Here is a 26,979-nt window from a genome sequence, read left to right as displayed (position 1 = left end):
TTACCTCATGAATACTGAAGGTGGAAAGCCCGGAAGGCCTGTCTTCTTAAAGATACAAAAAAGAAAAGAAAAAAAGACTGCGGGTGTCAACTTCCTAAATCGTTTTTCATCCTCACCCAGTTCCCTCAGATTCACCTGCTGCCCCTGTGCTAACCTGCTATATTGAAATGTTTCATCAATGGACATTAACGCTGTTTCCTGTTGCGCACATTCAGCTACTTTCAATTGAAGAACATCCTCAACTGTTCAGTGTTTTTTTTAAAGGAGAGATGCAGAGATAAAATATCTCTTCCAGACTTTTGTTGTATTATTTGTCAAAAAGTCTGAACCTGAAATGGCAGCTTTGCAACTTTCACACTGAAACATGTCTGTTTTTGTTTTTCCCCTCAAAATATCCACTTCTTATATCATCCATTCTTCTCAAACTGGATATATTTGCTTGAGTTTAAGTACAAGCGGTGCTGTGCATGGTGATTACGACTCAGTGAGTTGTTGAAGCTCCCGGCTGACCTCAGGGCGAAACTGATGGATGCTTTTAAAAAACTTTTTGGGAATTGTAACTCATTCAGATAATACCCACATTGCACTCTTTCCCTCTCCCCAAATGGTCAGATTCGACTCCGCAAAGGTAAAATGTTTGTGTTTATAGGGATAATCATGATGATGGTGCCACTTGAGTCTGACAGGTTGATGGATTGAGAGCACACATCACAGAAAGGGGAAACTTCTGGAAGCATTTACCGTCAATTTATCAGAGATATTGGGATGATTGCACACGCTGAATCATGTGGACCCGTGCGCAAACGTACATGTAGCTGTGCTGTAATTATTCTGAATGCCCATCTTTGCTGTGTCAGGCCCATAATCTCCTGTCTCCTCCTCCACGCATCCCCTCAAACTTAAAACTTCTCCTGGTGTCCCTTTTTTCGGCAGGTCTGCTGAAGGAGATTCTCTCACAATGCCACTGTCTCAGAGCCTCGGTGTCTCCTCCGCAAATAGGCCCCGGTAACTAATCCTTCCTGCTCTCATTTCAGACGGGACCAGATAACCCCCACACACACTCACACACACACTCACTCCCGACACCATTAGACCCCTCCTCTCCTCCAGCCTGGCTGTCTTTTTGCACCCCGGTCGCTCCCCTTCTTGCCTCACACGCTGACTTTGGAAAGGTGGCATCTCAACTTTGATCTAAGTTACAGTGAAAAGACATCCCGTTTCTCTCTGAAGGCTCAGGTGGCGGCGGCGACACAGGGTAACGAGGTTGGGGAGGAGAACCTGGTTGCACCACAGTTTTCTGATCATATGAAAGGAATGGCCACTGCTGGAACGTTTTTGTCCCGCCGTGAATTCAGAGCAAGAGTTGATTATGATCTTAAGGCTCAGCGAGGAGGTGATCGATGTGCTTACCTGTGAGTAATCAAGTTGGTTCCTTAGAGTTGTGGCCTTGAAAAGAGGAGGGGCAAAAAGAAACATCTGAATTATTCACTTCATCCACTCACAACCTAGAGTGACGTTTTCTTAAAGTACAATACAGTGAAAACTATCACAAACACCAACATGACAAACTGCATATTCTCACTATATGACAAATAGTCTCATATTAATTTTCATTTGAACAATTACGATATTTTTCTTTTGAAAGAATAAAACATCACGCCTCTGTATTCATGTAATCATAATAACAGTAAGATCTGGGCAACTGATGACCCATACATTACAAACTCTGGGTCTTTAATGGATTTTGTCTTGATTGTTGATACTTAAAAATGGTATTACATCGTTTATATCCATTAAAATCTAGCATTTGTCCAGAATGTCTGAGATAGAGATAAAATCCTTTGACTCCATTCTGTATGGAGCGGGTAAAGAAGATGGTTGGACAATACCAACCGGAGTTTCGTCAATAAACTGCAGGGTATCATGGATTTGTGACACCGCTGGGTTTCGTTCAATATAAATATAGCAGAGGCACAATACAGATTAAATCTTTGCCCTCCATGTTTGAAAGTGTAGTCACAAACCTTCCGTTTCATGCGACTCAGAAATGCACACCGAGCCAAACGATCAAACACATATTTACCACGACACAACAAATCATCTCCAGCTCCCCAGATCGCGACATGTTTGCGCCACTCAAATCCTGCTCAGAGGCAGTTCTAATGTGAAGCCAGAGATCGTGGCAAATATTTACGCGTCTATTTTCTTCACCAGCCTGTCTAATCCTAATTAAGCAGCAAAATCCCCAAAAACGCCCTCTCATAGCAGATGGTTGAAAGATGTTGTGCCGTGCCGAATTAAAACAAGAACAAGTTTAATTTTACCATCACAGACATCCGGGACACCAGTTTGCAGAGAGAGAGGGAGCCGAGTTCAGATCAGTTCTGTTTTACGTGAACTTGGACACACGCATGGCGATAAGATGAATTCCACCGTGGAACAAAGAAACCGTTGTTGTGTGGCAGGAATCAAAAATATCACCTGCTGCTCCATCCTCACAGATCCTGTCCAATCAGGGATTATCAGAAATACAATACAACAAAAACGCCGGCTTAAAACCTGGTTTTAGTGAGTCCTTCATCCAAACACTCACCCATATGTACAACGATTGGCTCAAATACACAAATTGGCTCAGAACTTTGTCACTCTGGAACGAGTGAAGGTAACTACATGGTGGCCAAAGTCATGGGTTCAACCGTTTTTTTATGTTGTATACAGTAACAGATTGAAGATTTTGCACCAGACATCAGTGATTCAGCGATTGCTTTGCTTTCTGGTGGTTTAGAGCTTTCAATCAGACTGAGAGCAAAAGGTTAAGGCAGATTTTTTTATTTAATTATATGAGAAATGTCTTTCCATAAAGCTCTCATTATGTGTTTTTTGTAATATTCAACCTTGTCTTTATGTGACTTTAGTTTTGCATCTTGTGATGATTCCTCTACGGTTGTTCAAGTGTATTTTTCTTGAGGATCCAAGTCCAACAGTAATCCCTCTGTTTTCTATCATTACTCATCATAACAACTGACAACATTTCAAATTTATTTGTTTTTGATCTGAACTGCCAACTCGCAGATGACTCAAACGCGGTGCGAATGCTTTTGGACACGAACACGGCCGCACAGAAATTTTTTTCGAGCAGTTGTTTAAAAATCACCTGTAAAACCTTTCAAGTTTGACTGTGTGTTTAGAACACGGTACCGTCTGAGATAGTTCTCTGTGTAGTAGAATAAACCAACTCAGACTAAAGTTGGTCCAGAATCGGAAGGGTTTGTAATGTGATGAGAAAACAAAAGTCAAAAGGAAATCCTTGGAGCCGCTTCGCTGGTGTCACGCTTTGTCCTCACTGTACCTGCTGCAGCTGCTGCTGCCACCTCTCCGGACCGACGATCTGACGGTGGAAAACCACCGGTGCGGCGCTCAGGCTGAACGACGCCGGCTCCCCCACGCCGCTCTTCACAAACGGCTGCAGGTCGGAATTCAGCTGCAAGAAAGAGGAAGCACGTTTATCAGGGACGGAGTTGGAGACTCAACCCGACGGTCCAAACCTGCAAACATCCAGGCGAGCAATCAAACCAACCCAGGAGTGAAAACGACAGAGGGTTTTGTTCGCCCTGCCTTCGCCGAGTCACCTTGTCAATGAGCAGTGTGAGCAGTTGTGTTTGTTGGAGAGAGAAGCAGCCCCTCGCTGATGAGGACGGCTCTCCTTCAAAGACCTCGTCCGTGTTTCCTCGCATGCTGGGAATCCCTGCAGCCACTGAGGTATGCAGACAGGCGGCTGCAGAGATTCTCAGCAGGAGACGACGCACTAATGCAGCAGCGTGAACGGGATCATTACAAATGACTTCTGCACAGACGCCAATATCAGTCATTGAAACACTCTGAACCTCCAAAATCTCGTCTTACACATATATTATGTAAAACATTCCCATCACTTTGTAATAACTTGGGGGAAAATAAACCCACAACCTTCCTTCTGGTTTTTATGTCTATTTGATGGACTTTAATGTGATACTTCCAGTTTTTTTAACTTCATCTGGTAGTATCGTTATGGTCCCTTGTGCGTTGGGTTTTAATGCAGGCATACAGACATTTCATCAAAAGACAGACGAATGTTTGACGAGTTATTCATCAGATGCTGCTGCCTCATGTAGATCAGAAACCTTCAGCAGCACATTGATTCTACTCTTGATTCAATTTGGTAACTGTGAGGGGAAAAAAAAGACGGTCAGGAGGGAGGAAAATTAACAAAATCGCACTTTGAGCTTTAAAACCTCTGAAATATTAAAATTTAAGCATTATGTTGACCTACATAGTGTGTTTGTTGTCTTCAATAGTTTTTTTTTTTTTTTTTAAATGTAATGGTTTTTTGGGACTTTTTCTATGTTTACTTTCTGTCAGACTCTCAAACATATGTTCAAAAGATTCATGAAAAAAATAAACAAAACAAATTTCATTAAGCCAGGTAAAAACATGACGTACTTGAAACACCGTACTCCATAGTACGGATTATAATCTGATAATAAGAAAAACTATTCATGATCATGCAACTGTGATAAAACTTTAATTCAACAAGACGCTTAATGTAAAAAAAACCTTTAATCTTAAAACAGGTTTGTTTGTTTGTTTTAGTCACTAGTTTATGATTTCCCATTTAAAATGTCAAAACTGAAAAATAATAACTTAGTTAGGATTAGTTACGAATCAAATAGTACAGAATAACCATGAGAAAAAAATCCTATTTTAACTTTATCAGTTCTTTCGAGATCTCATTATTTCAAATTCGACAGGGACCGACTAAATGGGTCAAGATGAGACGGAGACTTATATAGTACTGAATTTTGAAGATATTTAACAACTTCTAATCAACTTGAAGATAAACTCACTAAGATCTGAGTTGCCCCGGCACAAAAACAAAGAAGTCCTTGCAGACAATCGCCCCTTAATATTTTCTACCTGGCAACGCAGACTTTCCACAAATGGATCACCTGTGAATGTCGGCACTTGTAAAAGCTCAGCGTTCTGATTTTGATTTAATTTTCTGATGAGTTGATGAAGTGGAATGATTTATCCAAAGGCCACGCCGATGGAGAGCAGTGGATTAGCAGCCACACGTTGCTCGGCACTGATTACTTTTCAGTGGTGAGTTATGCTAACTTTCATCGGAGAGGACAGGGATTGCCGGTTTATCTACTGTTGCTGCTGAATAAGCCTGAAATATGTGGATTTCTCCTCCTGGCCCAGCCGTTTGAGGCACCACTGTCTGCAGTGAGCCCATGAGTGACTGTAAGTTATTATATGAGCCTATAATATAATTATAGCTGCCAATTAAGATCCTGCACGTCGATGTCTGTTTTCACTGAATCTCCCACCTTTTTTGGGAGACAAAAATGTGCTTAAGACACAATTTTGAGACATAATGTTATATGCTTAAGGATGTGACCAACTCCAATTCATTATTTACACAATGTGCGGGAAGTTACTGATGGACCTCGCTCCATCTGGATGCGACTAACCTTGTGGCCCAGTGACAGGTGCTTTCCGTACTTGTAGGCCAGCCTTTGCGCCTCCTTGTTGTGCTTGACGAGCTCCATGGCGGCCTGGCAGCTCTTGGCCAGCAGCGCCCCGTGGGACAGGAACGTCTGCTCCTCCCACGACGCCACGTTGATGCCGCCGGCGAGTAGGTTCTCCTGCGAGAGCAAACAGGGGCGGACACCTTCAGCCACACTGCTGCCACTGTGCCACTTCAGAGCTCCCTGCAGCTCGTCATCCAAAACAGCCCCTCCTTGTCGTGCGACCATTTATTTTGCACACTGACGAATGACAGCAGATTGAAGACAGCCATTTCCACGTCTTCAGTTAAACTGAAGCGACGGAGGTATAGCTATTTGTTCCTTTATCTGTAAAAGGTGACGAAATTGCATAATGCCACAGAGAAAGAGGAACAAGTGCAGGTAGAATTCCATTGGAACATGATAAATGACATTTTGTTGAAACAAGAACAAATAAAGTGATTCTGAGTGATACTTCACTCTCAATGTTGGTGTCGAGATGTTTAATCAAGAATAAAAAGTTTAATTAAAAGGCGCTTTTGCTCACTGGTATCTGACAGCACTGTGGTCAGTTTGAATAAAGAAAGACTCTTTAATTCATTATTCATCAGGTTGCCTTTTGGGGTTTTTTCACTCTTTCTCATTAACAGTCAGCTGGTAGCGCCTCTTGTCGGAACCAATCACAGAGAGGCATCTACCTTTCATCCGGCTCACAGCTGGAGACAACTCCGTGGTGTGACGGCACGCAAACTTCCCAACTTCCTCCTTCTGTGGCTGGAGATTCAATCCTGGTACAGTATTCTTTTATTGAATCCTCAGAAAAGGATGGTTTGTTTTTTTAAACTTGTTGAGTTTGAAGCTGCTTCTTAGAACTTTCCGATCTTTGATCCCTTTATGGTCCACCTAATTTTCAAACATATCAAACTCACTGTGCTTTGGATATACAATTCTATTCTAACACGAGACACAAACAGCAGCCAGTAATTGAAATACTTTAGTCAGTGAATAAACAATTCCTGTGAGTGTCATCATTAAACTTGGAGGTAAAACAATTACTTACTTCACTGTTGTTATTTTCATAGTAGATTCCTTGAACCAAATCACCAATGGCACTCGAAATCATTTCAACCACCTGTCAACCACACAAAAAAAAAAAAACACCCATGACATTCATATTGATTTATTTCATTGATCGATGATGAGGCGGGAGCAACAACTCAGTTAAAATAAAAGTGGCGATCCACCGTCCAGTAGATCTGAAGTGAGACAGTAAACCTGCGAGGCCTGAAAACATATAAATCCACTGACTTGTCAAGAAGTACAGACATATAGGGAACGTCATAGACTTGTATTCAAAATATCAAATAGTAAGCGTGAAACCCAAAATATATAACCTTCAGGAAGATTGAACATCATGATTCACAAAAGCACCTAAACCCAACAATGAATCTAATATCTGCCTGAGACAGTGAGATTAATTTAAATACAGATGGGTGATTTAAACAGTACCCGGAGAAATGCATTTATCTGGAACTCATTATGGCGACATTCAGACTAAATGATACTTATCTTCCAGGCGGTTATCAGCACAAAGGTTGCAGATTCTCTGCTTTCTCGCTCACCCTTCATATCTCCTAATGACCTCATGGGTTTTGGCATTATTCAACCAGTGAATGCAAATGCCGGTTGCCCTACAACAGATGGTTTTCATTATAAATCACTGTTTAAATTCAACACGTATTGCATTTATATGTTTGGGCCTCCATTGGAAACGATAGAATAAAATCATATTTATATTTATATTTATATTGAGATGAGTAAGTGTAAACAAAATTAACGGTGTGTCATATGGATTCGGCTTCAAGGTTGTTGAGTTTGCCCACCGGTTTTACAGTGACGCATCCGTCTTCACGAGAAGATGGCTCTGTCTTTCTGAATTGAGGCGTTTCAATCCGACACATTACCACAGCTGTAAAAGAATATCAGACATGAACTAAGATACTTCAAACAAGTCTATGCTTTAAACGTCTTCCTAGTTCAACATGATTTTGCCCAGCGCCCAAACTGGGGGGGTGGGGTGGCACTTGCATGTGAGGTTACAGCCCAGTTCAATGAATATCTGAGAGTGAGCACTTCACCTACTGAAGGAGAGTGCAAAAGTCAGTGTGATACTAAAAGAGACCAAAAGGAAAATTGGAATTGCTTGACCCAAGATACTCAAACAGCACGTACGTTTGTTTTTAAGATTTTTGGTTACAGCCACACTGTCTTTAGCCAAGGTGAACTTCCTGCATGGCTGTTTGGATCCCACTGTGAGCCAGTGAGTCAAAACACACACCCCCAGCCTCGGATAGAGCTGTTTGAGCAAGAGGCTGACTGATGGAGAGCTCGTCTCGTGACCGGGCCTCTACATCCACCTGACCTTTACCTAACCGAGATGCTTTGGACTGAGTTGGACAGGAGGCTAAAGGAAAAGCAGCCAACAAGCCTGTGTGGGAAATCCTTCAAGGCTGCCGAAAAGCTCCAGGTGATGACCTCATGAGGCCGGTGGAGAGGATGCCAAGAATGTGGAAAGCTGTCATCAAAGCAAAAAGGAGGCAAAAGGTCACTTCTTAAGCGGAACATAACAGGATTGGCCTACACGGCAGTCAGCATGTCCAACAAGAGCCCTGCATCAGGGATTGCCTCCGGTGCCGATTCAATCCAGAAAATATGCAGATGGAAATGAGGTTGATCAAAACTGACATGCTACTCAGTTCAACTGTGACACTTGTAATTAAAAAAAACACAATTTCCCCTCTGACTGAAGTGCGGGTAAACAGCGGCTGCATCCGAACAGCTGGTTTGGAGAATTAATCGGAGGTGAGACGGGTTAGAGGCCGGGCGAACTGCGACTGGGCTGCTCATTATAAGCCCGTAGGGGGGCCGCTGGCCATTTCATCCAGTGCATCCAGGCTTCATTCATTATACTTTATATTTATAGAGGAAACCGGTCTGAGGGATTCAGATCGGGTGTCCATCCATTCTGAGGGAACCTGAAATGGAGCTAAAAGGCAGATGGTGGGATGAAACGTGAGGGTGTCCAGAGAACAGAGGGGGGTTAACATGATTTTTGGAGTGATGAGCTCAGATTCTTCCAGAGTCCAGTGATTAGTAGTGGAATCGCTTTTGCTTCTGACTTCTGTGAGTGGAACAATAAGACGGTAAGAGCATCTACATGTGCAAAGGGATTATGCTTTTGGTCATGTGAACCAGACTGTACTCTGTACAAACAACTAAAAAAAAAAAAAAAAAAGGTGTCGCACAGTGCTTTGTGCCTGATTTGTTAGACTGCAGTTGCCTATTTTCTCTTACAGGGGGCATGCATGTCCTAGCTTACAGAGACATAGCAGCCCCTTGATCAAGCCTCACATGGGAGACTTCATCTTATAAAATCATTATTCATGTCTGGACCTAATGAATGGCTAAAAACCCGAATTCAAATCCTCCAGACTTCATTCACTGCTGTCAAGCGACGCGGCCGGAGGAGCCCAGGCCACACCTGTTACAGTTCAGATGAATGAGGCTAAATTTAGAGCTCCTTCAAGCTCATCCCCAGACATCCTCGGGGTCATCAGAAAAGTCTGGTGACGCCGGCTGCTCCGACAGCCTCGCGCTGCCCTTTGGGGTAACCGAATCCACCAGGGGAAAATATTGAGGAAACCCGAGCCGCTGCCCACAGACCTGGAAGGACAATGTGCCTACAGTATTACCAGATGTGGTGTCTCTGCCTGTGCCCGCCTTGGGAAGCAGGGGGCCAGAGGGGGTCTTTTTTTGGAAAGTATCAGATAAGCTATCCCCCTGCCTGCCTCTTACTCCATTCCCAAATCTAGCCAGATCGTGTTTTGCCGACAGGGTCTGCGAGAGGTGCGGGTGGTGGTGGTGAGGGGGAAACCAGAGCTCCATGGCGAGATTGTTTTACAGTTTATACAAGTAGCAGCATAGGTTTCTTCTCAAGGCCACGACACATTATCTCCATCGGTCTTAACTGCCTTTACAGACAAAAAAAATAAATAACGGGCAATTAGCGGATCCTGATGGGTGAAAAACACAGTTTAACTTTATTGGCTTAGCCAAGTGTTATTCATCAAAACTATTCAGGTGATTTTTTTTTTTTTTTAAGGGTGAGTGAGCATGTGTGCTCACGCTCTTGTGTAAAAAAAACAACAACAAAAAAAAAAAAACTATTCATGACCCCACAAAGTCCTCTTTGGAAATCTGATTAACTTATCCAGAGAGGCCTCAAGACTCACTATTAATTACCAATATAAACACTTCATTCTGTCCTGAAATACTTAGTCAGCAGACCATTGAATCATAGGAAAAAAAAAAAAAAGTCTTCTGAATTAAAACTGTTTGATGATATATTGTTTGAGATGTTGAGAATAAATGTTAAGACCTGATTATATTTTGTTCTCGCCTTGAAATGGGAGGATATTCATTGGTCAGTAGTGGACAATGTTTTGTTTTTTTTAACCATTACAATTATGTTTTAATCCAGCTGGCATTAGTAATTGGAGCCAATATAGAGATCTATGAGTGGAAACACAGCAGCGATTTAACCGCACCAGTTGATGGTAAAAATGATTGCTTTACCTGGTGTGATATAAAATTGCCGCTCCTTGCAAGAGAGTCATTCTCAGAAAATGTTCCTCAGTGCAAAGTTAAGCCAAAATAAACACAACCTATATATCACATTTTCACTATTTTAGCAGTGTCGAGCGCTCTACTGTGCATGCTGCCTTTACATATTCAGACACGCGGTCAAGAACAAACGCTAACGTCAAAAGAACTGCTTTGCTGTTGGGGTTCAAGGTCTCACAAGCCAATACTAGTATATATAGTATTATTGATTATTAGTATTTTGTGATTGCTGGCTTGCCAAAAAAAACTATACCCAGTTGTTTTTGGTGCTGTAAGTACCAGATGACTTACCAATTCTGTTGTCATTCCATGATAAAGAAAATAAAAAGTACAGACGTTGTACTTGATCGCAATAATTTACAAAAGGGTATTGAATACCACATTCTTAACGATGACACTTACTGAAAGTAGGTGCATAGTGATATCATTTGATTGTAAAAGAAAAATCCATATCAAATCTTAACTACTATTGGGAATTCAATATATCAAAATTTAAGTCGTTCAGTCATACACACAAGAAAAAAGACCTTTCTTTTTAAAGGACATTGCAGAGCTCAGCTTCACCTCTCAAATGGGAGGTTAAAAGGACAGGCTTTTACCAAACAACGATCAAAACAATCCCATTCCTGTAACTTCAGCTAAGTAGGATGGACTCATCTGTGCTGTTAATATTAATCTAATTTCCCTTGTGCTCATGCCAGAGAAACACACATGAGAAAAAAAAAAAAGCTGAAAATATGAGCATCAGCAGAGGCTGTGGTGTGGTTTCCCCCTCGGTTCATCTTGTTTTGCTAACCTTTTCAAACATGAGTAACTGCTGGCTATCGGGTGTCCATCTCTGTATTACCCTTAAAAAGTTCCACTTCGGGGACGCTTCCTGCGGTTGCTTCGGATTACCCTCTTCCTCCTCGCACACAGTTTGCAGGTTTGTTTGGGGGTGTGGGGACGGAGAAAACAAGGTTAATAGTTCGGGGCATTGCCGCGTGGTCACGAGGTACCAGCTGAGAGTATGAATGTGTTTGTTGTCACCTTGAAAACGAACTGCGGTGGAGCAAAAGACGCTCCGAATGGGCCCGTTCAATTGATGCCAACTTGCTCAGCTTGGTCACACACTTAAAGTGATTAAATCATCGTTACCCAGAGTCATCAGCAGGTCCGCCGTCAAATCGCTGGCTGTGTGTTTTTCTTCGTCTTCCAGGGAAACAACTGGATCAATTCCATTACCGTGATTTGTAGCTTGGCCACAGACTGACAATTATCTCTCACAGTTCAGTTACACAAAAGTCAATTGGCACTGTAAAGGAAATGCCACACCTTTAGAATCATCTTTAATTCATAAAGGAAATCACGGTTACTCTGTTTCTCAAGCAACAACCACCGACAGACCCTTTTCCATCATTTTTTTTTGGGGGGGGGGGGTGAAAAAACCCGGACAGTGTGAGGTGCCAATGAAGCGGCAGGGAAGACGATAAGCACCGATTCGGCTGATGGCATGGGGAAAGAGGAGGGGGGGGGGCAATAGTGGTGGTGGTTATTTTGATCCACTCAGACAACCGCATTCTGGGAGAGTGGCGTGGTGACAGCATCTGTCAGCAAGAGGTTACCAGGCTATGCGGCAGATATGATCTGTGGTGCGCTGACATCACCGCACAAACATCAGAAAGTTAAAAACTCAATCAGAAGGACTCGAGGGACGCACTAGTCAATGGCGCCGCAGACTGTAATACACAACAAACAAAGCAGATTGGCGGTCGTAAAGAATCTCTGATGATCCCCTTGTGAGACTTTTCCATAAACTTGCATAATGTTGCTGTAAAGTCCAATGAAAGTTTTGGTGGATTCCCAAATGAGGAATGATGTATTTTAATAAACAAACGCAGTATAGATGAAGTAGCTTTCAAGTGGGAGAATGAACAAGAAAATCTGTCAATCAAGGATTTGAATATACCCAACAGTTTGTGATCAGTGCAAATGCTGCAATATCCATCCATCCATTTCTTAAACCACTTTATCCAGACTATCGTTGCAAGGCGCTCAAACTGGGATAAAGTAACAAGTCATCATGAAGCCAACATGTTCTGGACTTGCAAAACTAATGACCGATTGCTATAATGAAATTCTGTGGTGCAGTTCCAACAACCAACAATCTGTTGTGCTGCTGTCTGTCTACACTGCTCATGAGCTCTTAGTTGCTACGATCTTAATGGTTGCTATTTTCATAACCTCCTGTTTACTGAAGGAGAGCCTCTTTATTCCTGAAGCAACTCAGTTTTCCTGACAGTGACATGAAAGGCGCCATTAGCCTGTAACCACAACAAACATGCATAAGCAGCATTAAAGTAATAATAGGTTCCCTTTTAAAAAATGCTTATTGCTGCGGTCTACACACTGGGAGTTCAACTGAGCAATTTTGTTGCCGTTTCTTCTCATAGCCATTAGAATTCCATTCCTTTAAAAGAGTGCAAATATCAAGGCTGGTGCAACTTTAGCTGAACCAAATTAGTGAATCTGTCATGAGATTGACCCACACTGTGCTGAGAGCTCAGGTTTTGTGTCATAATTCTACAATAATACAACTCTGAGTATATCATGGCGGGAGCATAGAAGGAGACAGTTAAAGTCACTTTAATTGCTTTTCCAATTAACCAGTTACTTTTTTGTCCCTGTAATTAGTCGAGTACCTTCACTAGATTTTAAAGGACAGGTCAGCTTACTAGTTAAAAAACAACCCCCTGTGAACACAACACCAGAATATATCGACATGCTGAAATAAACTTAAGGCTCCAGGGGTCTTTAATCATTTTGTGGTTAATTCTGGGCTTTATGACCTCAGGCTGGGAACCACAGGACTCTTGTGTTGAACAGTAAGGGGATATCTGGGAAGGGCAGAGCAAGATGTGCCCAGTAATTCAGACAAAATAAAAAACACGAGGATACCGCAAATTAACACTTGAATGTTTTACTACAGGGACAAATAATAAGGCTGCACGGCAGGTATTCTGCCCTGAACAAGCCTGAATATACTTTCCAAATATTAATCATACTCCATAAATTCCACTGCCAGTGGGAACCCTGCAATATATTATGATTGCAAACGGGAGCTGCTGGCCGTTGGACGTGGTATGCGTGAGAGAAAAGATGTAGTGATGAAGACCGTTTTGTGAGGCTGCGAATAACGTCTTTAAAACAGCCATGTTACTCATTAATAGCACCGAGAGCACTTTGTTCTTACAATCAAGGTACCTTAGTATTGTTGAGCTCGGCCAGGCCGGTGCAGGCATTGGCCAACAGGAAGTCCCCACTCAAGACGGCCATCTTGTTTCCAAACTGCATGTCTTTAAGCGAGCCGTCGGAAAGCGTCCACTCTTCCAGGTTGACGATCCCGCGATGCACCAGGAACGCGGTGTGGATCAGCTCGGTGATTTCTGCCAGGTTTCTCTGGCTACGAATTCAGAAAAAAGAAAAGGGAGGGGAATAAATGTAAAAATACCAGCTTTGTCGTCAAGAGCTTTTAAAAGAGGTGTTGCTGCGACTTGACAGTTAGAGAGCTTTTTGACAGAAACCTTTTTCATTGTCTTTATGTTAGGTGCGATATGCAGGTGGGAGAAGTTGTATAGGTGTGTGGATCACAAAGGAATCAATCATGCCCTTTCTGCTGTCTGACAAAAGGAAAAACCATCTATTTAGTCAATAAAGCGATCATTCTCAGATGTTGAGATCTGGCTTTTCGGCTGACAGCTGGGATTGTAACAGTTCACTGAAAAAGTGGGAAACATTTTCTGACTGTAGACCTAAAATTACATTGTATTATTTTCCATTTCTAAATACGAATCCTGTAGAACAACAATTTGGATTAAAATCTCACAAAACAGGGCACGAAGCTGCGGATACATGTCAGGCATCCGAGCGCTCAGCACGTCGGGGATTGTGATAAAAGAACAAAAAAATTAAAATGAAAACTTATCATTAGCAAATAACAGCTATTCTTGATTATGAGGAAAAAAGACATAGAAGTGGTCTTTGAATAGCGCCTTTCAGAGCAGCCTTAGGGAGGATATAATCAAATGTTGATTCAGTCATTGGTGGGGGATAATTAGGCCCCTCTCCATATGGAAGGAGCTCGCCACGCTGCGACGGGAGGGATCCATCCAGACAGGGTCGGCTGCGCTGATAGCCACTTACGACCTTCTTTCATCCGCTGTGAGAACCTGATGAGCCGGTCGTCTGCCTCCAGCTCCAGCCGCTTCCTTCACGCACACTGTCACACGCTCACACACTTGTAGCCAGGTAATTGCCGTGTTCGACGTCGGCGTGGAAAAGATGTGATTAAAATTCAATAATGTCATCTATTTTGCCTCTCAATCACACCCATTGTCTGGTTGGTTTCTCTGCTCGGTGACACAGAGCAACAACACGGTCGCTCCCCGAATGAGAGTTAATAAGTTCAGGGTGTAAAATGAGAGGAAATTAGCGGATTGACAGCAGCATGTTCTGTCAAGGTGCCTCATAGTGATGGCTACGCTCGACAGGTTTGGAGAGAAGGCTTTGCTGTAACGAGATATATGCAGCAAAGAGCTGCTGCAGATTTTTTATTTTGGGGGGTAAAAATCACAGTTTCTGATTTATTTGGGGTCTAAAGTCAGTCTTAAGGTGAACACTCACTTGGTTGTTTCAACTGAACCAAATATGAAAACAAAAGCAACACAATTTTGATACAAAACTACATCTGCAAGCTGAATATGTCTGACAACCACGAGTCAAACAGCCGTGACTTTTGTGCGACCAAAATTTTTGCATGCATGTGCAGCATTCAGATACACGAGTATCACAAGTTCAGCTCAGACCTGACTCAGAAGATCGACTGATTTTCTCTGCAAGTTTGTCATTCATACTCAATATACGCATTTTATAAAGTTATTTAGAACTCTGATTCACGGCATGATGACAAAGTGCTGAAGTGATAAAACCTTGAAATTCACAGTAAATGGCCTTTACTTATGTAGTGTGGTGTCAAAGCTTGTGACGGCTGCCACACGAGGTGGGGCTCTGGTGCCTTGCCCGAAGGAATTAAACCCATGGACAAATAGGGCTGGCGATTGAATGGAGATTATGGGATTGGAGAAAAACCCACACAGCCACTTGAGTCAGAGCAACATAATGGCTGGTAACAGTAAAAGGACAAACCGTGTTCAACCACTCTCTATATCGTTTTATTCCATTTGTATTTACCAGGGGCTGGAGCTGATCCGTCTAAGACAAAGACAAGGGGCCCCGAGAAAGATTGCTAGCCCATCACAGGGCAAAAGCAGAGAAACAGTCAGTCACACATACTGGCAAATGTATTTGAAGAACTAATCAACCTCAAATAGTTTGGTTTTTTTAACTAAGAAAAAACAGAGAAATTGAAACTCCCTGTAGAAATCCCCCCCTTGCCCAGGCTCCACTTCACCAGCTGACAAACTCGTTTTTATTTCCTATAAAGAAAAATCAAAAAGAAATATGAAGAACAAATATTGTTCCTTCCTCTTTATTGATTTCAATCGTTTATTCAGATGTTCTTCATGAGATGCACCCTCCGTGCGAGAACGAACGCAGTTTTCTTCTTACTTTTGCATCATTTGAAAGCGCACACACCCTCGCATCACCCAACTCGCTCACTTGATGAATAGAAGACACAGAATGTCATTAGCGTGGCTTGATTTAGCACCTTTTTGACCTTCGTACAGGTACGGAACCAAACGAGGAAACACAAAACCTGCATGTACTTTTTGTTTTTTTTTCTTCTTCTTTTTTTTTTTTAACAAAGCTGTGCCTCCAATCCAGCAGTCCTGATCAGAAGCAGTGGAGCTTAGGGAGGAGACAGAAAAAAAAAAAAAAAAAGAAAGAAAAGAAAAGGGGGACAAGGGGGCCGGTGTATAAATAGCTTTGGTGCCCAGTTGCATAGCAACCGATGCCATCCTGCCGAGGTGTAACGCCCCTCACCACGCCCCTTGTCCTGACTGTTCTGTTCCATTTTCCTCCCTCCGCAGTCTGCCTCGCCATCCAACACATCCTTGCAGATCTGAGTGCGTCCCTGCGTGTGATTTTAAAGAGGTGGCCTGTCCGTCAGGCGCCCGCCGACTTGTGCTCGCTGGCACGGCTTTCATTTGTCTCAAGAAATTAAGAGGTGTGGTGGGTGCAAGCTGCGAGTGTGTCTGTCTGTGTTTCTTCCATTCGATCTATCTATCTATCTATCTATCTATCTATCTATCTATCCATCTATCCATCTATCTATCATGGTGGTGCTTTGGTGAATCATCAGTGTCAGGCAGCAGAGTGGGAAATGTTTTACAAATGCTGCCTGTCAGGAGGGAGGAGACCATCCCCCGGAGGTTTCAATCACCCTCCAAACCCGCCCCACCCCGACTCCCTCCATCCTTCCATCTCGCCATCAGCAGAGGTGCTAATGAGCCTCGGAGAGGTGGGGGCACACAGAAAGAGAAAGAGAGAGAGAGAGAGAGAGAGTGAGCAAAATAGTGCAAATGAGGTGATCAAGTCATGCTGTGTGTGTGTGTGTGTGTGTGTGCGTGTGTGTCCAATCCATCACATGAGTGAGGGAATGCTGCATGTCGGATTCAGCGATCTGGTGTCACAGAGATGTTGTTGCCAGGTCGAGGGACGTGCAAATGTGCTCAGTGTGGCGGCACAACAGCCTGGGAACAGACCTCGGGTGGCGGTTGGGGAGGAGGGGGACGGAGGGGGTCGTTCCCGCTGCACACGTGTGCCCCGTGTCAGCTTGTGAGAAAGGGGCCTTTTAGACGCCCTGTGCGGAGCCACGCCAAACACAGCAGCCACTTCTGGGAAGTCTTCTGGCACACGTTCAACATCCCTACATGCTGCTGGTCAGGGGAAGCCGTGGGAGGAAGCTCAGAGGGCCACCTGAAGCTGTGCATTAACAAGCACATTCAACACTGCATTCAAGTGTGTATTTTCAAAATCAGACAACTTTTATCAACCATTTCCTAATCACTCGTCGTACAGACGGGACGATCTGAAAACATGGCAAGTCAGAGCAAGTGCAGTCTTTAATGTCCATAATTTAGTGAGGACTTGTCGGGAATGCAAAGAAAGGATTAAAAGTGCTGTTTTTTCTGGGATGTTGACACCTATTATATATATATATATATATATACACACATTAAAACATGACCTTTGTGAAAATGAACACTACAGGTCACGGTGAAAGAATTTCCTGTGGGTAGACATTACATCGAAAGAATCAAACCAATTAATTTAATCAGACCTTATTGATTCAAGTCGTGTTCAGAATTTAGTCGAGTTTACCCAGAGTTCAATCAGAAGACAAATTCAGTTGGTGCACACCAGGGTCACACCTCCACTAACAGACCGCACTAACAATTATGAGCCCACAGTTCATTTGAATTGACCCAAAGGTGGGGAGACAGTTCAAGTGCATTTTCAAACCGATGAAATCAAACCAGGGCTTTCTATATTATCCTTGGTTGGACTCGTTTGGCCAGGTGGGAAGATGCTAATTGTCCCAGAAAACAAACGAACAGATCTTTGAGAAGAAGTCCCAAACAAAGTCTGAAGCCTTTTGTAAGTGGTCAGACTTGGCATTTATCTAACAAAACAGGTCAGAGTTGGTCTGATGTTGCTTTGTGACAAACGGCTTCTTGGGTGGTTCTTGTTGCTTCACGTTAAAGACAAGTTCCAATCCAAACCTACTGACCATGGGCTCATTCTGTGCTAAGTTCGACTGCTCTCCATTAAGTCAGACGGGACGACAAAAACATTTTGTGCAGTGCTGGCGTTACATTGATCATTGCATCATTTCCTGCAACATTTCTATTGGTTGCCAAAAAGTCACCAAGATGAGGGCTGATCCATCTTGTAAAGAAATTTACTGTGATAACACATTCGGCATGATGGTGTACCTGTGGATCATGAATCTTTCTGTCATTATTTTAAAATACTTATAAATATATAAATATGTATAATTCCAATTTTAAAGACGTCTTAACACTTTGGGCATTTTAATAAAGAACCAAGTATCTGTTTTTGCAAATTAGCCACAACCAGAATACAATCAAATTCCTCCCACCTTGTAATTGTGGCCGTATTCCCCCCATATTCTGTCTGATTTGCAAGATGATGTAGTGCTTCACTTACAGGAATGGATATGGACGATAAATACAGAGGACAAGATAGAATTACCTGACGCGCAGATTTTATTTCACTATTTATCCTTCAGCAGCCATGTAACAGGGACAGAAGTGGCATCGACTTTCTCTGTCTGCTTGCCACGCACATTTATGGCTCCACAATGCAACACTACAGATGTTCGCTGTCCACTGTTTTCTCCACAGCAGCACATACATGACAATAGGAGCTGGTGTACAAGTGAAGGACTGGCAGCACATACTGTATGTAGTTACACATACAGGTATAAATCACATCTGTAGGTATGAATTACCAGGTTGGATTTAAAGTATTTAGCGTGTTGCTAATGTTGATTAATGCACCAGCTCGAAATGCAAAATAAAAAGAAACGCGATTGGTGTTTTATGCAAAGAGGCTTTTCAAAGAGTTTTCCGCCTATGGCCTGCATCTACAGGTAAACACAATGTGCTTAACCTAATATCACACAACCTATACCAATTTGACATGACTTGTTTAAGCAAAAAGCAAGTGAGGCCTTGACATAATCACTAAAAAGTGTTCTAAAGCTGTAGATCTGAGCCACTCTGACTTGTTCAAACCTTTACCAGCATTGATGAATCCTCTTGAACAAGCAGCAAACGTTAAGACAGTTGGCCAAGTCCAGTTGACCTGATTCAATTTGCATTGAGATCATATTTTCTCCAAACCACAACCGGGAGTCACAGTCTGGGGTCATTTACCTGGGGTAGATGCCGCTGACCATGTCCTGAGGGTGGAGATCAATGGCTGTACTGCTTGGCCCTGCTGTTTTGGATAGGAGCAGGACTACCAGTCCCCTCATTTGAAGGTTGTTCTTGTTGTCATAGACAAACCCTCTGCAGAAGAAACAACAAAAAAACATCAGCACAAGGAAGAAACTGCTTGGCAATAATAAAATATTTCTAAAAAATGGATTTGAGTTCATACACTCGTTCATGGAAGCAATGTTTCATACTGAATTCCTCAAACACAGCAATAATTTATTACACTGCACATTACATTACTTTAAATATGACCAGCAAAAATATCTTAACTGATAAGCTCTATTTTAAACAGTCTGCCTTTTATTTTTATAGAGGTGTTGAAAGCCGATTCTGCTGTTGGTTCACCAAGCTGAATGTGTGTTTCTATTGGGGAAGATACTGGTAAATACCTTATAGTGCACAGGAAGAGAAAGGATGTTGAAAAACCCCAATATTTCTGACATGTATTTTACATTTTAAAGAGTCATTTAAAAAAAAAAAAATGCCTGCATCTCTTCTCTTTCACATTCAGGAGGATTATCAAGAAGTGCAGAGGGAGAGAGAAGAAAACCACAGGATGATTTCACCATGTTCTCCATACTGTCCATTATACAGCAACGGCTCCTGCAAATCAGCTTAATGCCACATGATCTTCTCTATGTGGACCTGAGGTCTTGGCTCGGCTCCCTTCGGGTGCAGTTACAAAACTACATTTTATAAGATTACTGAACTTTAATTAATTGAGAATGGCAGAAAGAATCAGGACTGTAATTGATCAGTTTTTTGCTGCAGAATTGCTTTAGGATGTGAGAGCGGGGTGGGGGTGGGGGGTGGAGTGGGGGGGATTGCTCCAACCCCTATAGCCAACAACGTTTTGACACATTCGCAGAAACACACACACAGCTCAGCAGTAACCGCTTGCGTGGTGGGCAGATTAAATATCTTTTTACTTTCCCCGGGGACCGGTTAGACAGAGCACCTCTAATCCCGTCCCTATGGGAGCCCCTTGTGCCATGAATCACACTCTCGTTAGGGGCTCCGAGGCAGACAAGCGGCCACGCCTCCTCCTCCCCCCCACACTCTGCTCGATGCCCAGACACCGCTATCACAGCCACCCCAACGCCGCCAAGACCCCCCCCCCCCACACACACACACACACATACACCCTCCCTGACCCACCCCTGCACCACAGGGTGAGGAGGTGGAGGGGGAGGGGCGGCAGTGGCGGTGGAACCGGAGACAGAGAGTGGATGTGAGAGACGGAGCATGAAGAGAGGGAGGGGACGGGGAAGAGATGAAGGGAATGCAGGCCAGATAGAGGAAAAATGACTGAAGAAATACACAAGAGAAACGATGGAGGGAGAAAAAAAAAAAAAAAAAACCCTGAAGCTTTGTTCCACTTACCCCCCCCTCCCCAAAAAAGCTCAAAGTTATCACATAAAACACCTCGCAACCAGTTTCCACAAATTTACGACACAGCTGACTTTATGCGGGGCTGTCTTTCATTATGGCTGGTGGCGCTTTTATTTATGGTCACTCTAAATTTTTTACTCAGTTTGAAAAACAATTGCCATGCCGCTGACACGCAGCGGTGCAGCCCTCTGCTCCAATGGCAAAAAAAAAAAAAAAAAAAAAGACGACAAGAAAAACACACACACACACACACACACACACACACACACACACACACACACACACACACACACACACACACACACACACACACACACACACACACACACACACAATTGAGGGGAGAAAATGATGAAGCTGCTCTTCACTTGGGGAGTCCAGGTAGAAGCCAGTGGCCTGAGGGTGGCAGATGATTAATATTTATGTCACTAGGAACACCGGCACACATCAATCAATCACGACCGCCCTCCTGCAGAGGGGTGGGGGCAAAAAGATGATGTGGGTAAAAAAAAAAAGAAAGAGAGATGGTGAGACAGAGCGAGAGAGAGCGAGCAAGAGAGATGAAGTGCCGTCATTTTAAAGGGTTGTGAACAGGTCACCACGCCTTCTGCTCTGCAATTGCAGTGCAGGAATTCAGGAACTTTGGGGAGTATTTTCAGGAGCTGGAATGAATGCATGCAAGTGTATGACCTCTTCCTCTGTGTGGGAGCGATCCTTTCATCTGCTTGTTCGCCCCCTCCACCAAAATGAATGAATGAATGAATGAGGGAAAGTGCCCAGTATGTTGGTACTTGAAGCAATGCATATTCCTCTGCTGGGTACAGGCGATACTGTAACCAATTACAGCCACAATAGCATCAGAATACCCGACAACAGTTCAGTCTGACTTTCAGGACCGCATTCTCACATTTCCAAAAGGTCTGATAAAAATACGTGTCTGGCTTTAAAGATCCAGAGATCAGATTTCTATTACGAGTAAAGACATTCGATACTCAATTTTCTGCTGAAATTTAACCTGTCATAGTTATTCTAAACATTAACCCTTTAATTCTAAAGGATGCCCCGCTTTGTCCATTTCAAGCACATAAGTCACCAAATATCTTCCCAAGTAAAGGTACTTTTATCACTTTTGGGAACAGTTTGTGTCTCTTAGAGCATTTTTATTTGTTGCTTTTACAAATTTAACAATTACTATACTGACCTATGCTGGCCTTTGTATGTGTCTGAAACTGGACATCCTACACATGTTGCCACCAAGTTCACCAATTAAACCGAGTCACATTCAAAACCTATACAAAAACTCCCAACCTGGATTGGATCCTGCGACTGTCCCACTGTGAGAAAAGAGAACTAACCAGTGAACCACATATTGATGTCAAAGATGAGCCAGTTGTGGAGACTTACAGCTATGAATGGGAATCAAGAAACCGATTCTTGTTGAGAACCGGTTCCCAGCGTTTCAGTTCCTTGGAATCATTTGCCAATTTTGCAAACGATTCCCTTATCAATTCCAGTGGCCGCGAATGACGTCAACACACACGTTGGGTAGCATACACAAAGCTATGCAACGTTCAAAAATGCTGTTACATTTCACGAGAAAGCATGAGACCTTGCACTACTTGCAAACGCTATTATTTAAAAAAGGGAGGACATACTACCAATATGCAGAAACATTTGCACACACAGGCTGCGATAACTTTGAATGAATGTCATGTTTTCGATCCGCTCCGTAGTGAATCTCAACCCAGCAGCAGCACGTCCTCCGCTGCTAATATTGTTGGTATAATTTTCCAATCAGAATCAATAAGAGGGCCGATGAAGAACCGAATCATTAAGCAGAATCGAAATAGGAATCCGACTCGCCAAAATCACACCTTAAAAAAAAAAAAAATGCATGTTTTGTTGACAATGACTATTTTTCTTAAATCGCTGGACAATAATGACCAAAATGTGATTTACTGTAAATTTTCTTTGCACAAATAACACTCTTTCAGCTGGAAAAGTGGTGATAGTACTACTTTGTTGTGAAAAGACGTTAAAGGTTTTTAACTATTTGGCTTTCTCTTTCAACCACGGCGTTAATGCTGCAACCTTTGTAATGATCACACTATTGATCAAGACGCTTCAAGATCCTCTGCAGGAGAAAGGTGAGAAAAAGAAACAGAAACCAGCAGAAGGGAATTCAAGTCCAAGTCAAACTCTCAAGGACTGTCCTTAAAGCAAGTAAAGTTTCTCCTCTTGGGCCACAGTCCCCTCGCGGTAACTCCACACTTTGGGGCAAAGTTAGCTGAGCTGCAGTTTTTGAGAATGAAAGGAAAGGAAAAACCGAAACCCAACTCCACGAGGGTCTGCCTGTCTGCTATTGTGGATATTTTTATCTGCCGCGCGTCTAATGCCGAGACACAGTGGGAAATACGAACCAGCCAACCCAAGCTGACAGTGAGGAGTCAGACTGTCAAGAGGTCTGCTACACCCCTCCCCTCCGCTCCCCCCTGCTGCTACAACACCCAAATGGATTGTCATATCAGATTTAGGTGTATAGGTTATTACACCCTTGGGCTCTTGTTTCCAACACACCCGTCCGTATGGCTGGATAGAGTTCGAGGACTCTCTCTTCTCGTTCTCTTTCCTTGGTGCTCCAAGTTGCTGATTTCCTTTGATAAAACATAAGAAAAGCTCAGACCGCTCCCTTGATGTGATGGAATCACATTTGGTCTTTCACGAGTTCTACTACACATCTGTGGTCAGAGCGTAAAGCAATGGACAAACAAACCTGTGACGGTTTTTCATCCTGTGAAAACAAAATTTTCATTAAAAGTGGGATTCGATGTGGAAATGCTCTTGAATATTAGTATTTAACCACGTTCGCATAGTCTCAATCATGACTTCTCCACAGCGCCAGTCACGGTCTGCTTCTCAGGCAACCAGCCGTGCGGGTGCAACCTGTTACAGTTGCCCTGCTCCCTCTACTCATCTTGTCATGCCAACTGGAGTTTCATCAAACTTATGAGAGGCATTCGAAAAACTCTTTGCAGAGATTCAAAAAGCTTATTTTCCACAGGTTCATGATCTGATAGTACTTGGTGCCATGCACCTTTACAGTTTGAAGTGTAGTACATTTTATTCGAGAATAAACACACCAGACCTGCCGGAGTCCCGCTCGTCAAGGAGATGCTTTCTGATCTGGATGGTAGTGCTTCTTGAAAGAAAGGTTTAAAAACTAAAGGAAACAAAAAGAAGCAGCAACAAAACACCTTGAATCAGCTACCATAATGCACACAGGACTCGTAAAAGGAAGCCAACGCATCACAGGTACTCGGAGTAATGTTAATGTCATTATTCAACACCACTGAGGCTCTTTTCCAATAAACCGGAATTTTTGAGAAAACAGCTTCACTAAATGATAATGACAATAGTTAATTTGCAAGCAGCTCTGAGTAATAACCTCTTCTACTTCAGTAATTTTATTCTGCATCACTAATTTCATTATGGGACTCAGTTCGTAACATCTCACTGCCACATGTAGCAGTCACAGTGCTACGGAGCTCCAGACAAAGGTGAGATCCTAGAATCACCATCCTGCTTCAAATTCACAAAGAATGCCTGTTACAACGCATTTATATATATATATATATATATATATAAATGCGTTGTAACATTTATATATATATAAAAATCTAAATATTGACGTGATCATGTAAATCACTATAAGATCACTATAATGTGACATGCTTTATCCAATCATGGCATATGAGAATTTTAGAAATTTAAACATAGAATTCTCACCAATGCGTTTGAGGATCTATAATAACTCTTTATTTGGGCTGAACAACTGAACTGGCTCACTGGTCCAAGAAATCAACCAGAATACAGTCAGCTTCATAAATCCGGTAGATCCAGGTGGGAGTATTTGTGGGTTTTTTTGTCAGGCAAAGTGTTGTGTCAAGAATGCCCATCAGAAGAAATGCAGCAAAACCAATTAATCTAAACTGACAAAACTGAACCAACAAATCAAAACCCTCTTAATATAAATGCTGTCCAGCACCACTACAAGCAATATTTGAAAAAAATTGACATGGAGCCCTCAATGATCGATAGCAGGACACTGACAATTGTGACGAAGGGTTTATGACAGTGAGGTTGAATTGAAAATGTCATATTATACTTAAAATGCGCAAATCCCAAAGTAGCTGCTGAGTGTATATTGTGTGTATAGATCCCTATCACACTGGCTGTTGCTTGCCTGTAGGAAACAATACAAATAACTATTGATTGTGATCAATTGCTGTTTGGTCTGTGGGGGGTAAGAAAGGAGATACGAGGAAAACGTCTGCAGGGTCAAGTTCAATTGTGTTGATGTCTAGATGGACTCAATGCAAATATGCTGTCAAACAATATTGACTCGAGTGTATGTGGAGGTCATCATTGAGCAAATCCTGGACTATACATTGAAGGTAGCCACCAGAGCCATACTATCAATCTATGCTCTGAATCTGTGTCATTCAGACAGGGGTCACAAGGAGCCAGTGTCTATTGAAGTCAACAGAGTGTGAATGCTGGATATCATGTAAACAGATTATCACAGGAGCAATGCAGGAGGACAGAGTTACAAAAAAGCACACTGCATTTTGGAGTCAACAATTGACTGACACTGATGGTGGTTAGAGTACCTAGAAAAAAATAAAATAGACGAAAAAACACGGGCACGGGTAGAACATGAAAAATCCATATGGCAAAGAAATTGAACCACAGTCTTTTCACTGTACCACTGAGGACTATAATGTCTAAAAAGAATATTACACAGGATGAATAATTTAAAACCTGGTGAAACACAATTTAATATTGAAAGCTGATTTCCATCAGGAAAGATGACGTATTTAATAAATAAGCAGCCGTAGAGACGGATTACTTTCATGGAATCTGTAACTTTCAGTGGACTCATTTCTGTTGGAGATAAAAACTGTTAAACAGCTGCCAAGTCAGGCAAGCATTATTATTAGTTGGTCACTAACTGGTCACAACAACAAGCAAGACGTGCCACTGTAAGTACCATTAACACTAGTCTTCTCATTATGATTTGTCTACAAATGTCAAGAACTTATAACTTGCAGAATTTAGAGCATCTTCCTCCAACTCACTGCTGTAACTTCAGCCCAAATTAAACAGCTCACCTCCACAGTGTGAAACAATAACGCTATAAAGAAATGACCATGGTATTTAAGCATCTCGTTACCTTGCCGTGTTGAGTAACGGGTGCTGCGTCCCCACCAGCTTCCTCACGTGCATGGCGACGTTACTGAGCTCGTCGCTGAGCAGGCAGCGCAGGCTCATGAAGGAGGTCGGATACCCGACGATCTTCTCCGCGTCGGACACGACTTTGCTCCAGTTGGACGAGCCGGAGCTGGAGAAGAGACTGAGAGTCCTGCGTCCTCGGCTGGACGAAGCCAAGCGGGACAGCCGCGACCACGTAGCGGGGAACATGTTCTCTCCCAGTCAGTACTTTTTGTTTTTGTTTTTAAAACACTAGTTTACAGTGCCGCCATCGTTTCATTTAAATAACCGCCGACGCCGAGAGGAATTCACTACAGCTGCTGCAGCCGTCCGCGATTTTTGTCTAACTTTATGAGCTGAGTCAAACTGTCATGTTGAGTTTGAATAACCTGTAATGTTTCACAACACACGACCTGATGCCGGGAGTCGCCATCTTTCCCGACGTTACGCGTTGCGTCATCTGACGTTGTGACGTCGGCTGCCGCTACGCCCATTTATGGCGAGCACGTCCGCATCCCCGCTTCCGGTCAAACTCCAGCAGAACAGTGTGATTTTTTTAAATCAGTATTTCACTCATGTACGGTGCAGTATTTTACATTTTTATAACATTTGTTGTACCATTTCAGAAGTAGGTGTATTGGTACATGTTTGGCTAAACTTTTAAGAGGAAGCCAGCTCAAAAAGATACATTTCTCCAATAAACCCGTAACTAATGCTGTCTTTATATAGCTATAATCTGGAATAATTATCAGTTGAGAAGGTCCAATTTCCCATCTTACAGCATTAACATGACAATGATAAACAGGCAATAACTGCCTCCAGTAACCATCCATCTTTTACACCGCTTTATCCAATTCAGGGTTGCATCGGGTGCTGCTGGGCCTGACCTCAGCTGACCACACCCTGTACAGGCTGCCCGACAATCACAGGGTAAACACCGAGACACAGAGATTCATATCAATTTAAAGATAGCAATTAGTACAGTAATGGGACAGTGTGATGAAAATGGAGTAACTGGACAAAATCTACACTCAGGGAGAACATGCAATCTCCATGCAGAGCCCTGGCCTGAACTCACACCTGCATCCTTCATGCGTTGCGGTAAGAGTGGAAAAATG

General features: G+C 42.8%; 1 protein-coding gene across 1 annotated transcript in view; it reads right to left on the bottom strand.

Moving 5' to 3' along the window:
- Positions 1–26,331, bottom strand: part of pdss2 (prenyl (decaprenyl) diphosphate synthase, subunit 2) — a 28,172-nt gene extending 1,841 nt beyond the window's left edge. The window contains exons 1-7 of the mRNA XM_080479596.1: positions 25,824–26,331; positions 19,136–19,270; positions 13,476–13,674; positions 6,610–6,681; positions 5,514–5,687; positions 3,350–3,481; positions 1,411–1,446 (exon numbers count right to left, since the gene is read on the bottom strand). Coding sequence (XP_080335722.1) covers positions 1,411–1,446; positions 3,350–3,481; positions 5,514–5,687; positions 6,610–6,681; positions 13,476–13,674; positions 19,136–19,270; positions 25,824–26,071 — 996 coding nt within the window. The 5' untranslated portion in view covers positions 26,072–26,331. The remainder of the gene's footprint in view (positions 1–1,410; positions 1,447–3,349; positions 3,482–5,513; positions 5,688–6,609; positions 6,682–13,475; positions 13,675–19,135; positions 19,271–25,823) is intronic.
- Positions 26,332–26,979: the final 648 nt, after the last annotated feature.

Source organism: Lipophrys pholis (assembly GCF_963383615.2).
Source record: "Lipophrys pholis genome assembly, chromosome: 14".
NCBI classification, from domain to species: domain Eukaryota; kingdom Metazoa; phylum Chordata; class Actinopteri; order Blenniiformes; family Blenniidae; genus Lipophrys; species Lipophrys pholis.
Note: the sequence above shows the minus strand (reverse complement) of the source record. Positions and strands in the feature narration are given on the sequence as shown.